General features: G+C 46.0%; 2 protein-coding genes across 3 annotated transcripts in view; both read right to left on the bottom strand.

Annotated features, from left to right (window-relative positions):
- Window positions 1-2,401: 2,401 nt before the first annotated feature.
- On the bottom strand, window positions 2,402-4,568 carry LOC308379224 (uncharacterized protein; the record flags this gene model as incomplete). Its single annotated transcript, XM_080856282.1, has 3 exons — window positions 2,402-2,863; window positions 3,564-3,721; window positions 4,328-4,568. 3 exons carry the CDS (start codon window positions 4,566-4,568, stop codon window positions 2,402-2,404), a joined length of 861 nt encoding a protein of 286 aa, XP_080712408.1.
- A 7,888-nt stretch (window positions 4,569-12,456) lies between these two features.
- The window catches only part of ints1 (integrator complex subunit 1), a 48,188-nt gene continuing 46,617 nt past the window's right edge, over window positions 12,457-14,027 (bottom strand). For both annotated transcript variants that reach the window (XM_080855890.1, XM_080855891.1), the window contains exons 47-48: window positions 13,172-13,281; window positions 12,457-12,793 (exon numbers count right to left, since the gene is read on the bottom strand). In XM_080855890.1, coding sequence (XP_080712016.1) covers window positions 12,678-12,793; window positions 13,172-13,281 — 226 coding nt within the window. In that variant the 3' untranslated portion in view covers window positions 12,457-12,677. The remainder of the gene's footprint in view (window positions 12,794-13,171; window positions 13,282-14,027) is intronic.

The following is a 14,027-nucleotide window of genomic DNA, read 5'->3' as shown; positions in this document are numbered from 1 at the left end:
CCAGCTCTAAGCCTAGTTGACCCACTCCATGCAAGATGCTAAGAAGTGGGCAAAGGACTGAGGGAGGGGCATAAACATTCTTTTTTTATATACATTCCATGACGTAGAGAAGTCCAAAACAGTTGACTCTACATAAGCATGGGCCTTGCAAGGTTCAGAATTATTTTAAACAGTAGATGGCGTGTTGAACCATTTTCAACCAATGAAATACAGACTTGGTAATGATGTCAATGTGAACACCAGCATTGATGTGTTTCATCACAATACAGGCATATCATTTAGTTTCAGCTCCAAAAGCACATTCGAGTGCACACTATCTCTTTAAATATTGACCAATAGCACAACTCTCCTTAAACAGGTGTCATGTTGTAAGTTGACTCCTTGTGCAGTTTTTTTGCTGGTGCAATCTTCATGTGAGATTCATCTGGCATTCCTGATGTTTTGTCTATTGTTTTAGTCTTCCAGAGATCATGGCACAGGTGAGAGTGATTTAAACGGTTTTATTTCCACATTGTTGTCGTTTATAACACTACTGTATAGCACATGAGCATTCCATTTCCACTCCCCCACATCTCTGGTCATTTACAAGTTGGAAACAGGACAGCAGTGTGTGCTTTACCGCTTCATATAATAAAGTAGGAGGATGAACCTCTGTCACTCACAGTGCAATCATTACCAGAGGAGGGCAGTCTCTCACTAAGCACAGGTTGTTGCCTCACGTGGTTCTTTTGCACTTTCCATGCAGCCTGCCATGCTTCTAATCCAGCATTTCAAGAAGCACCCAGTGGTGTAGTCCAGGGTATACGCAGGTATACGGAGTATACCCACTTATTTTTCTGTCAGCATTGAGTAAAAGGGGAGCGTTTATTCTGCGCTGTATGGGCTGCTTAAAAAAATGATAAGTATACCCACTTCTCCAGGGACCACTACACCACTGGAAGTACCCCCTTACTGTGCCTGTTTAAAAAAAAAAAACTAGAATGTTCAATATTTCCAGTGTCCCCGGTCCCCATAAATATCCCAAACATACTGTACACCGCCTCACCGCCTCACTGCTCACTGCCTCAGGAGTAGGATAAGGCACATAAGTGAAAAGACACAGAGCGGGCCTACATCAACACTGGAAGATGAAATACGGTTATTGAAAGACCTGAGATGAGTTTGGCATAGAAGAGATACTCTCTCTGTGTTCTACGGGGTAATACTGAGTTCACCACTGAGATACATTCTCGCAAGCGAGTCCTCTGGACAAATATTACCACCTCTTCCTTCCAGAGGCGGAAGCAATCTTTGCACTGCAAATAGGCACTGCATGTAATATCTGTGGCCATTTACACCAGCAGTTGTTACAGAAAATCAACAGAAAATTGTAAGAGGAAAATGAAATAAGATACACAAATACTAAATCACTTCACTCTGAACTCGTCTTCAAAAACCGGTGGAGACCAAAGAGTCCAAGTGTGTTTGCAAATGTAATCTTCTGACGAGTGGCTCTGTCAGTGAGGGCAGTCATTTTTCAGCCACGGCCATTGTTTCCTCTGCAGGGCCTGTGGCAGCTTGCAGGCATCCTTCCTCTGTCTGCTGTGGAGGTAACAGGATAGCCAGGGCAAGATCCAGCCCTCGATGAGATCACTGAGAACTCATCAGAGCATTTCCTCTCCCAGTATCAACACTGACCTGACATCACATCACGGCTCATGGAACAGCAAGAGTTTTGATGGATTCCCGTTGTACGAAAGATATTTTAGTGCACATGCCGTTTAATTGAATAAGTACAAAAGTAAACCTGCCATTGAAGGCCCAATATGTTGCAATATGATAAGCCTATTTTTGCAAAATTAAATGTTTTTTGGAGACAACAGAACAGTATTATGAAATGCATTTAATACAAAAGTAAAATAAAAAAAAAGATGATGCTATGACTGAATGAGTTCATTTGTTTGTGTGTTTGGGGTTGGAGTCCAAAAATTCAAAAAGAAAATGATCAATAAAACGAACAGATTCTCATGTAGCAAACCGTTATATAATTACTTCCAAATTCAACTTTCTGGATTGGTATCTTTCTTTAAGTAAGCAGTCGATGATAAGCAAAACCATTGAATTGGTATGGCATAATAAAAAGACCCCAATTTCATATTCAGTTTCATCAACCACATTTACGAGGAAGCGGAAGATAATAGTGTGGCTTAATGCACAAATGAGAAAGCTAATGGAATTTGTTTGATAATATCTAGGAAGTTATTTGCACACCAAAAAAGAAAAAGTGGTCTCACTGGCCCAAGTTGCTCTGAGGCAACAATAAATAAAGTAGTAAACTGCACGGTTCTTACAACATTCTGCGTCGTCTCATTGCGGAGGAGCAAAACGTGTGTGTATGTGGCACACAGTATGAGGCGCTACCTCAGTCACTCGGCACTTCTGCGGCCGCCGCATGGGCTTGTAGCTGCCTCTGCCACCCAGCTTTGGCTACAGTGCTGTGGATCTCTGCCTCGTAATCCCTGGCCTTGGCCCTCAGCTTGGCAATGCTGCACGACCGGAACTCATCTGGACTGGGCCGCCCCTGCTCATCCCGTTCCTGACTCTCGGACCTCTGGGTGCTTCCGGCGCTCGGAGCGCTTGGAGCCAACATGGCCGCCAGGGGAGGTTTGGGCCAAGAGCAGTTTCCTCCCCGCTCTGGTTTCCTCTCCCAGTGGTTTGCGTCTGGGTTTCCCTCCGGCTCTGGCCCGCCGCTCAGACTGGATCTGTCTGCCTTCTGTCTGTCTGACTCGCCGCCGCCGCCATCCCGTCTGCTGCACGGGTCCCCTGCGTGTCCTTGCAGCTTCATCTGCCGCCTCATCTTGGCTCTGCGGTTCTGGAACCACACCTGGAGATGACACCAGGCATGAGTGAAATTATGAATGTGTGTGTGTGTGTGTGTGTGTGTGTGTGTGTGTGTGTGTGTGTGTGGGGGTGGGGGTGTGGGTGTGTGTGTGTGTGTGTGTGTGGGGGGGGGGGGGGTGTGGGTGTGTGTGTGTGTGTGTGTGTGTGTGTGTGTGTGTGTGTGTGTGTGTGTGAGTTTGAAAATCTTTCGTAAGTAACATAGATTATTTAACACGTTGAGAGACTCTGCAGGTAGGCTTCAGGCTAATATCCTGTGACATTTTTGTCAGACTTTGCTTAATATTAACTGGAAGTAGTGAAGAAAAAAAAAGTGCATTTCAGGAATAACCCAGAGTTGACACACAATGTCAAGTTCTGTTAGTATGTGTGGCATGCATGTACGGACGTCAGAGTGCTGAGTGCAATCTCTTCTTTTTTTTTTCAAGATTTGTTTTTGGCCTTTTTTTATGCCTTTACTTGATAGGTTAGTTAAGAGTGGGACAGGAAATGAGAGGGAGAAGAGGTGGGGAGTGGACTGGAGAAATGACATCGGGGCCGGAATTGAACCCGTGTCCTCCATGGGCGTCAAGCCCGAATGTGGTCGGTGTGCTACTGTGTGAGCTACAGTGACCCCCACTGAGTGCCATCTCTTTGCCAGAGGGTGTGTGGTGCTGACTCTTTCTCCGGGCAGAGGCTTCGCTCACCTGCACCCTCGCCTCGATGAGGTCCAGCCGCAGCGCCAGGGCCTCCCGCATGAAGACGTCGGGGTAGTGAGTGCTCTCGAAGGCCTTCTCCAGCTCCTCCAGCTGCCAGCTGCTGTAGTTGGCCCGCGCCCGACGCTGCTTCACTGGCCGCTGTTCATCTGGAAACCGGATCACAGCCACCAATTAGACCATCGCCAACGGGCAACAACGGCGGGCTAATGGCTCTAGATTGGATAATTACTGCAGTGTTCATTAAGCCCCTCTTTAGCAACCGGGCTGGAGATAATTGATTGTTAGTTACGACCTGTTAGCCAATCCTTTTGTAAACATTAGACTCCCATTAAAAGATGTTCAACGAGAGTGGTGAACAATTATCAGACGTAGCTATTTTGCCATATAAACGGTTCTGTCTTTTAATTCTATTATCTAATATGTTGCCTGCACAAACAAGAACTTTTACATTACGTTAAGCAGATACCCTTAAATGACCAAACTGTGATCTGAGGGACATTAATCCACAGTATTGTCATCAACTGGGAGACAGTGCAAACAGTCAAAACCTGATAAGCTATCCACTCTCTGTCCTGACTGAAAAAGATCCCCCTATCTAATCCAAAAAGAAAGGATGAATGACAAGACAAATATTTCCGACAAGCTACAATCAGTAATCAATCAATTGCAGACACTAACGCTAACCTTATCAATAGCAATTAGCGACAAGGTACCCAAAATCATGTTATCAGGCTGGTCACGACAGTACTCACCCACGGTCTCGGACAGGAGGCTCAGCCCAGCTGCTTGCGAGGCCAGGAACAGCGCCTGCTTGCAGGGCTGGGGGTGCAGGTAGCTCCGCAGGAACTCGTAGCTGAAGAGGTGCCCCCCCGGCAGCAGGATCTGAGGGGAGCCCCCCAGGCGGGGGTGGAAGGCGGCGGGGAACAGATGAGCCGCCGACGAGTGCAGGAGTGGGGGGCTGAGAGCCGTCATCAGTTGCCCCGGTCCAAACATCATGGCAGCGCGACGGACGGACTCGGGGTTCCTCAAGTGGTGCCGTCCACAAAAAAAATGTATCAACGGCACGAAAAAAATATTGGTCTATAGGTCGGCGTGGTTTAATTTCAAGTTCATCGGATGCGAGACTGATAGGAGAAGTTCTGTGTCTTGCAATAGAATTGTCCCTTCGTCCTTCCTCAGTGTCAAAGGACAACCTCTAGCTGTTCTTCAGATGCAACTGATGAGTCACAGCACAAATGATCTCAATGTTAACTGAGCATTCAGATAACGATTAGGCATCCAACGGAGGGGGAAAGACGTGAGTTGAAGAGATGTGTTGAGTAAAAGCAAGACGTCCCTTTGCCAAGGGAGCATTGTTACCTGTCCTCAGGTGTGATTCTTATTCTCACCTGAGGGCCGCCTCCCTCTTCAACCACATGACCCCACCTGTGACTGCTGATCCCGCCCCTAATGAGAAATCCCCTCCAATCAGAAGACATGATGATGCATCATTATTACTCCTCATCAGTCTGTTAAAACAGTAATTCTGCTCACCTCCACCCCACCCATCACCTTATATGGCAGTGACCTCTGCGCACTAAAGGCACGTCTGTCTGTCTGTATGCGATGAGACACGGAAACAAGTTCAGACACTTTTTGCCATCCAGAGCGTTCACAATCTGTGTGATGGATCGGACAAAAAAAAATAACACTGTACCCGAGATGTTAACGTTACGAGAGACACGTAGGCAGCGGGATGGGGGATGCCTGCCTGTCAATCATCTGCCAAGGTCCTCGCTGTGGTTTCACTGTTATGCCTGTGCCCACGGATGACAGGTGCTGAAGACAGCAGGAAATGAAATGAAGGAAAACGAAACAGAAAAAAAGGACAATCAAGAACAACACAGAAATTGTCAATTCTGGTTACATGCAAGGCTTTTGCTGTGTGTGTGTGTGTGTGTGTGTGTGTGTGTGTGTGTGTGTGTGTGTGTGTGTCAATTCTGGTTACATGCAAGGCTTTTGCTGTGTGTGTGTGTGTGTGTGTGTGTGTGTGTGTGTGTGTGTGTGTGTGTCAATTCTGGTTACATGCAAGGCTTTTGCTGAGTGTGTGTGTGTGTGTGTGTGTGTGTGTGTCAATTCTGGTTACATGCAAGGCTTTTACTGAAATCTGTAGAGCCCGGGTAGTTGTTATGATGGGGGTGGGAGTGGGTGGAGGAGGGGGGGGGGGTAAACAGATTTTGTTTACACGGTAAACACATCTGACTAATTGGCCCACACAATTGACATTCATTTACAGGCTCATTTACGGAGTTAAAATGCTTCCGTGACATTTCTGAGCCTCTCTGATTCATTACAATGAGAGCCATGTTGATGAGCTTACAGAGCTGCGTGTTTCTGACTCATCAACGACGGGCGTTTGTTTAAATAAAGAATTCCGAGGGTTAAAGGTTAAACATCTGGAACGGGGGAATATTGTAACTGGATGACGGAAAGTAAAATGGATTTTCCCACACTTAATTCTGCTCCGACTCTCACTGTCGTACAGGAGGCAGTGTAGCGGGGAGGGGAATGAGATCACCTGTCCAAACAGGGTGTATTGTTAAGGAGCAGGCTTGGGACAGGCACACACACACACACACACACACACACACACACACACACACACACACACACACACACACACACACACACACACACACACACACACAGAGGCTTGGGACAGAGTGCTCCAAAATGGGTTGCGGGTCAGGGATCCTCCGCCTTTGAAAACAGATCACTTTCACAGCCCACAGTCTGCTCCGTTAGAAGAAGAATGTCAGGCGCTTTTGTTCCGCGTCAAGCAGGTAAATGGAATGTGTTTAATTCCATTAGGACACTCCTCTCCTGTCTCCATTTAACCGATTTGCGGGGACTTTTTTTTAGAGGAGAAAAGGAGGGAAAAAAACCCTAAAATGTTTAGAATCATAAGCAATGCAACGGAAGTCAGGGGATCGTGAACTTTATACCGGGGGGTTGAGACTGCCATTTGGATTTGAAGACAAGTTTTGGCAAAAAAGTTTTGCACACCCACGGAATGTTATGATGAAGAGTAAGAGGTGACTAACATTGACAGACAGCTCCACTGCACACAACACACACACAACACACACACACACACACACACACACAAATGTTCCCAGTCCCCAGTCTCGGGCCAGCTGTGGTGGTGGTGTTGATGGAGTCCTGATGACTAGCGCATCAGAGAGACACGCAGGTGTCTCAATTAATCCCCTGATCCACATCACCTCTTCAGATCAGACAGCGCCGTGCCGAGAACACCGCCGCTCACCGCTGGGATGGGACGCTTCACGCCGGCTTTGATCAGCTCACAACAGCTGGCCGGAGTGGAGCGGCCACAGCACCGGCGGAGGAGAGGCCACACCACCTACTCTCCACACCTGTCCAAACACCAAAACAACCCCCCCCCCCCCACACACACACACACACACACACACACACACACACACACACACACACACACACACACACACACACACACACACACACACACACACACACACACACACACACACACACACACACACACAAAGACGCGCAGAGGTCCATTGTTCTTCTAACACACACACACACACACACACACACAAAACACAGGTCCGATGGGACAAATCCACATTACTGTTGTTTTTAAAATACTTGACCGCCATTAACACCCTTGAAGTCACTGATGTGCTGCACAGATGTGTGACGCAACAGAAACAAGAAGCTTTTTTCTGAGGTGTGATGAAATGTATCACATTCCAAATAGACAAAACAAATACAGCTAAAAACAGACGAGCCATGCCTCTATCCAGGACAGCAAGGGAAGATGGAATTTAACTGTGTCCTTCTCTACAAAATAATATTCTTTTTTTCCATACAAAGACAACATCTCTTTGGGCTTGGGTGAGTGTAAAGACAAGAAGAGTGGAGAAGATTAGAGGGGTCTGTTGACTGGAAGAAAAAAAGGCAGGTTAAATAAACACTGTGTGTGTGTGGCGGTGACTAAATCGCCATCTCTGTTTGTCTCTGGCCCTTGGGGTAGACACAGGGGATTGTCGGGGATGTGAGGAAGAAGCAAGAGCCTCACTCCCTGCTGTGTTTGGTCTGCCAGTGCTCCCCCCAAAGCCCGCTTATCCAGTTAATCAGCAACCAGTTCATCCACCAGAATGGGAACCCCATTTACAAATGAGCTCCTCGTGGATAATTGAACGGCTTTGGGAGCGACAATGGCGGTGGCTCACACAGCTCCTCTATTGATCTGGCAGGTACTCGCAGTGCCAGTGAGTCCTCCAAAAAACCCATACAGGGCTTAGCCAACAGCCAGGGTATCAGCGGTGGACTTACAGATACACCAGACAAGCAGAACATTCTCTTAGGATTAAACACCCACCAAGATTTCACCTTCCTTAGAGTATGGCGCCCTAAATCTAAATAGGCTTGTTTCAACTGCTGTCATTCCCCTTGAAATATAGAAAAAAGAATAGACATATTCAGAGAGCAAAGATCTGTTTTATTTTCAATGAGGCCCCTAATCTCAATTGTGGAATGTTAAAAAAATAAATAAAATAAAAAGGATCGTATGAAAGAAAAAGCTAAGCATGGCGCAAAACAAAATATAACAAAACCTTCGGGTAACATCAGTAAACAATGAACACATCAGTCTCCATTTGTTGTGCCGCCTCATTCAAGGCACCATTAACCAAGTCAAATGAGCTCGGAGGCTGCTCTTTAGTTTAGCTCGAATTCTCTTGATTGATCCATTTCTTCGGTTGGATCATAATTTAGTCGGGCTAATTGCTTTCTGCCGCAGACTGATTTATGATGCATTATCACTTTAGCGTTATGCACAGACTTAAGCAGTGAAGCAGAAGCTTTAGAGAAGAAGAAGAAGAGGAGGGGGGGGGAGATAGGCCTAATCCTCTTCAGGAGCAGGACAGGGGGCGAACCTGTCTAGCTGCCTGTCCTCTGTTACAAAACAAGGTCATGCTTCAAACTTCCATCCGGAAGACGTGTGAAAGGAAACAAATTAACCACAGACAAGCGGACATGGAAACACTGTGAACTTCAACTGCGAAGGGTACAGAGGCTCTTTATATTGAATCGTGTTCTCATTTGAAAACCGGGGGGGTGGGGTGGGGTGGGTGGTAGAGGGGGGGGGGCCCCTCTGCGAAAACTATCGGATTTGTTCCTCGGATGTGTCGGCACAGAGCCCTGGAATGACGGCGAGCGTGAACAACGCTGCTAAACGCCATTAATACTCGTCCATTAGAGCGACCCGTCAGCTGATGAACCATTTTAGCTCGAGATAAGATGGATGATTACCCCGGCGAAGAGTCATGGGAAAGTCATCCACACGCGCACCACGGCTCGACTTTCGCTGTCTGAAGTGAGAGTGCGCTTCATCAAGAGACCGAGGTTCAAATCCCAAACTTTTTCGAGCAGCTTTCGTTGTTTTGCATATGACATAGATATGGGTGGGAACCCCTCTAGCCGGCGCACTGATAACCCTATGGTCCTTTTTAATTAACTTTTCAGTAATTCTCATCGGCGCTGAATACCAATGTTAGCAGTAACCACAGTTTTCCCAGACGATTCGGAGCACACTAAAAACACTGTAGTCCAAATCTCAGTGTGATACTCTTGTGTCCATAGCGGGATAGTGGGCCACTAGTAGTAGGTATGATGTGTTGTGTTGAGGTGACAACAGTTTTCCAGACGATTCAGAGCACACTTAAAACACTGTAGTCCGAATCTCAGTCTAAATCTTCGATTGAAACCCGATAAAGCCAGAAATCTGGACACATGTAACCGCAGTGACTGTGATACTCTTGTGTCACTAGTTGGATAGGGGCCCCTGGTAGTAGGTATGATGTGTTGTGTTGAGGTGACAACAGTTTTCCAGACAATTCAGAGCACACTTAAAACACTGTAGTCCAAATCTCAGTCTAAATCTTCGATTTAAACCCGATAAAGCCAGAAATCTGGACACATGTAACCGCAGTGACTGATACTCTTGTATCACTAGTTGTATAGGGGCCACTGGTAGTAGGTATGATGTGTTGTGTTGAGGTACATCCCGCCCTCATCCTTCTGTCTCTTAGCCACTCACTCTGGTAATTGTATCTCCTAGTCAGGAGGATGATTGGTTTAGTCCCGGATCACTGGCGAGAGGGTAAACCTGAGAGGCCCTGGCTGCTTTTCATGTCAAAGCCTTCAAGAAGAAGCGGACGCGATCCAAAAGCAATCACACTTTACACTTCAAAGCGTCAGGGCCAAAAGGGAGGCGAGAGCCTCGTCCACATTTTTTTTCCACGCCAGCCAAGCGCAACTCAAGCGTGGAGGGGAGAGGAGATGATCTAAGGAACAGGCTGCTGTCGAGAGGGAGACGGAGCCCAACAGGTGTGCGAGCGGGCAGGTAGCAGCACATCGCCGTCCCTACCAGAGGTGAGTGAGACACGGGAGGGAGGGAGGCGCTCCACACACCCCCACTCCCCTCTCCACTGCTCCTCCTCTGGACACACAGGTCAGCATCAATGATGCCACCAATTTTGGGGCACATGAAGTATGTGAATGACCTTAAAGGATATGGCATGGCTGTGGGGCGCTGAAATGCAGCAAAGAGTTGTTCATCTAAGAGCCTTTTTAAAGCTGTGCTCAACATATCTTTATGTCAGGCTCAATGGTGTAGTCCCGGGTATACGCAGGTAACCGGAGTATACCAACTTTATTTTCAGACAGCATTGCGTATAACCACTTCTCAAAACAGGGTGTTTATCCTGTGCTGTATGGGCTGCTTAAGAAAAATGAAGAGTATACCCACTTCTCCAGGGACCACTACACCACTGCTTAGAGCCTAGGGCAAACAGTGAGAGAAGCGTGGCAAACTGCTGTGTTCCAATGGTTCAATGTAAGGCTGTTCAGTCAAGATCTGAGATGTTTCACTCTGACACTCTCATGGCAGAACTACAGAAGTCTTTCAGGACAAACAGAGTGTAAAACAAAGATGAAAAACCCAGCGGTTACCACCTTGTCAGTTGGCCCATCAGAGTCCCTCAGTAACAACCAAGCGCCCATTCGACCCCCTTTACCCCACCCCCCTCAACCCATCCTACATCAGTCACTCATCCCCGTTCTGCTCGACTGACACTTAGCCAATGGGCTGGCGTCCAACCAAGAGCAGAGGGATCTGAAGGCATTAGAAGCAGGCTGATGAAACTAGCACTCTGGGTTTGTGTGTGTGTGTGTGTGTGTGTGTGTCTCCAGCCCAAAGTACCCTGTGTTACACGACACCTTTCAAGCGCAATTAGCACTGATCAAGAGTTTCATCCAGTACAAAAAAAAATTATAGAAGACGAGAGTAATTACAACATCTGCACAGCAATTAGCTCGTCACGCTAATTGCCAGCAGAAGCTCTCGAGAGTCTGAACAAAAAGGGGGAAAAAAAACCACAATAAAGTGAATGAGAAAAACACTGGGTGAGGTTTAGAGCCGTTCACACAAGGGGGTTTGCTTAAGCATAGAGAGCAAATGTAGGCAAACTTTTTATGATTGGAAAACAATGGAAAACAAGACCAATTTCATAGAGTGGGGATGTTCTGCTAAATGACTAATTTTGTGAAAATTGAATTCTCTAAACAATAAAAAAAAAAAACGTGAAGGAGGTGTGTGTGAGTGATACACTAATCAAAACAAAAAACAACTAAACAAATAAAATAAAAGACCTGTACTGAATTTCAATGAAATTGATTTCAGAGTAGGGATAAATTGAGATAAACTTTGATAAGATGAACGTGCCTAACTCCTACCCCCAGCCTCTCCTTACGTCTGACATGTTAAAGGGAGGGGGGGGAGGGGGGGCACACCGCACAGAGAAAATGTCTCCATGGATGATGGCAGCATCCCGCTCAGAGGAAGCTCCTTTCATCGAAATGAATGTGCCCTGCCAACTGAGCTGCTGTCAGAGAAAGCAGTCGACACCACCACCACCACCAACCTCCCTCCCCCTCCCCACCCCCCACTAGTGGAAGCAGTCGACACCCCCACCCCCCACTAGTGGAGGCATGCCTACCCGCGACAACGCAGTCATCCCCCATTTCACACAGGGTCCTCCGCGCCGGGACCCTGTGGTAACCCAAGACTGCAGCAGCAGAGTCTCAGTCTGGGGACGGCAGCACTACCCGCACCCAGCCTTCAAGCTTGGGGTTTCGGTGTACGTGATTGAACAATTACAGACTTGGTTAATTTACCCGGAGTGAGGAAAAGGAAGGGAGGCCTAACCCGCATGGAGGCTCTTATGTTTGCGCTTTTTTTTCCTTTCGTTCTTTTTTTTTTTACTCTGTGAAGAGGTTCCCAGATGGAGTCAGTGACACCGCAGAGGAAAACATCTCACTTTCATGGCACATTGGCTTCCATCACAGCATTGACAGCGCAGCTTAAATTAGTCAGAAAGGAATATAGGGGGGGGGGGGGGGGGGGGGGGGGGGAAACAAAGAAAGCTAGTGATAGTGAAAGGGCATCTTCCAGAGTCGTAGAGAACCACTGACCCAGTACTAGCCCCTCTGGTCCTGGACTAACAAGTCTTCAAACGCTTCACATTATCCACAGTATTCTTCCGTCAAATACTGCTATTCTGAATACAGACAAGGAGATATAAAGCACTGCACCCCCCCGCCCAACTATCTATTCTATGGATATGTTATTCAAACAATGCAAAAAAAATAAACATTGACAAAAATTGTCATTTATTGTTTTTCTTTCTTTTTTTTTTGAAACAATCATTAATTCATGAACACTGAGCATTAATCCTCTCATGTAAGACCTAAACATGAAAGAGTAAAAACTAAAATCGTACTTATTCTCCTTGTCCAGTTATAGATATGCAATGACAAAAATCTCACTCGAAACTACCCAAATCCTCCGAAAAACTGATGACACTTTGAAAAGTTACAATTTGAAACAGGTTTTGCAGTGATGCACAAGGTTGGTATATGACAGCAGAAATATCTAAAGGGGGCAAACGGAGTAAAAAAAAACGAAACAATCATGACACAGTTGCTACGTATCTTCCATCACAGTCTTGGGCTCTATGTCGTGGATTCCATATGGAGGACCTTCATTGATTCAGAGATAATGGAGCTCGTATCAATCTGTCCGTACATCCCAACCAGGAACGCTTTGTGGAGCAATATATCAGCATGTTCTGCAATAACAGATAACAAAAAGAATTACAAAAACAGAATACATTTCTGTATGCGTTTGTGTATGAATTCAGGATTTTATTCAGTGTATGATTCAGTGTTCAAATTCAGTGTATAAGAGCACATGCGCTGCAATAACAGATAACAAAAAACATCAGAATCCGAATCAGCTTTTATTGGCCAAGTTAGTTTGCACAAACAAGGAATTTGTCTTGCTGCAGTGGCTCTCACTGTGCTTACACATATTACTCAAATATACAAACACAACAACAACAAAAAACATCAAAACAGAATACATTTCTGTATGCGTATGTGTATAAAATTCAGAATTGTATTCAGTGTATGATTCAGTGTTCAAATTCAGTGTATAAGCCCATTACCTTGACAGAGCAGCACGTATTCCGGTAAATTCCTGATAGCGGTCTGCACGACGTCAAAGTTTCCACTGCCCATGCAGTACATGAAGGTGGGCAGAAACTCTGCAGCCAGGCTGGAATGGAGTGAGACAGAGAGGGAGAGAGAGACAGACCACACACCTGTGAGTTATGCACAATCGACACACCTGTGAATTAGGGGTGGGGGAAAACATTTATTATTCGATTCTCCATAAAACGATTCTCTCTCGATTCAGAAAAGTTCATAATCGATTTTGTAATTAAAAAAAAAAAAAGTTTATTTATCGATTATTAAAATCAATAATCGATAATCGATTTAAAATTGAATAGTTGACCTCTGAATCGGAATCGAATAGAATCGTGATGTGCCAAGAGATTCCCAGCCCTACTGTGAATTATGCACAGACGACACACCTGTGAGTTATGAACAAACAGACAGCTCATGTTCCCCCTGCCGAACAAATGTGACTGGGTGTCTGTTAAAGGAAGTATTCGTATATTTTATCATGAATGTATTAACTAAAAGTTCTTGCTCAAATATGCTGTGCCTAAATGTTCTTTTTTTGTTAGTCAAGCTGTATTTTTCCACAGGAAGACCCCTCAACATAAGAAGGCCTTGAAACCAGTTGCCTCATGTAATGTTTTTCTACTGATAAGGCCCAACTGTCTTGTTGCTATGCAGAAGTAAAAGTTATGACCGCACTCCCCTCGTTTAATAAAAGCAGCCTGTGTGAGCAGGAGGGCAGAGAGAACTCGGACGTTCCTCTCCTCCAGGCCTGGCGAGCACAGTCTGAATTAACTTTACTTTGGTTGTGGTGTCTTTAATCTGATACATATTATA

Source organism: Sprattus sprattus (genome assembly GCF_963457725.1).
Source record: "Sprattus sprattus genome assembly, chromosome: 18".
Taxonomy (NCBI): Eukaryota; Metazoa; Chordata; class Actinopteri; order Clupeiformes; family Clupeidae; genus Sprattus; species Sprattus sprattus.
This window is presented reverse-complemented; position numbering and strand designations above follow the sequence as displayed.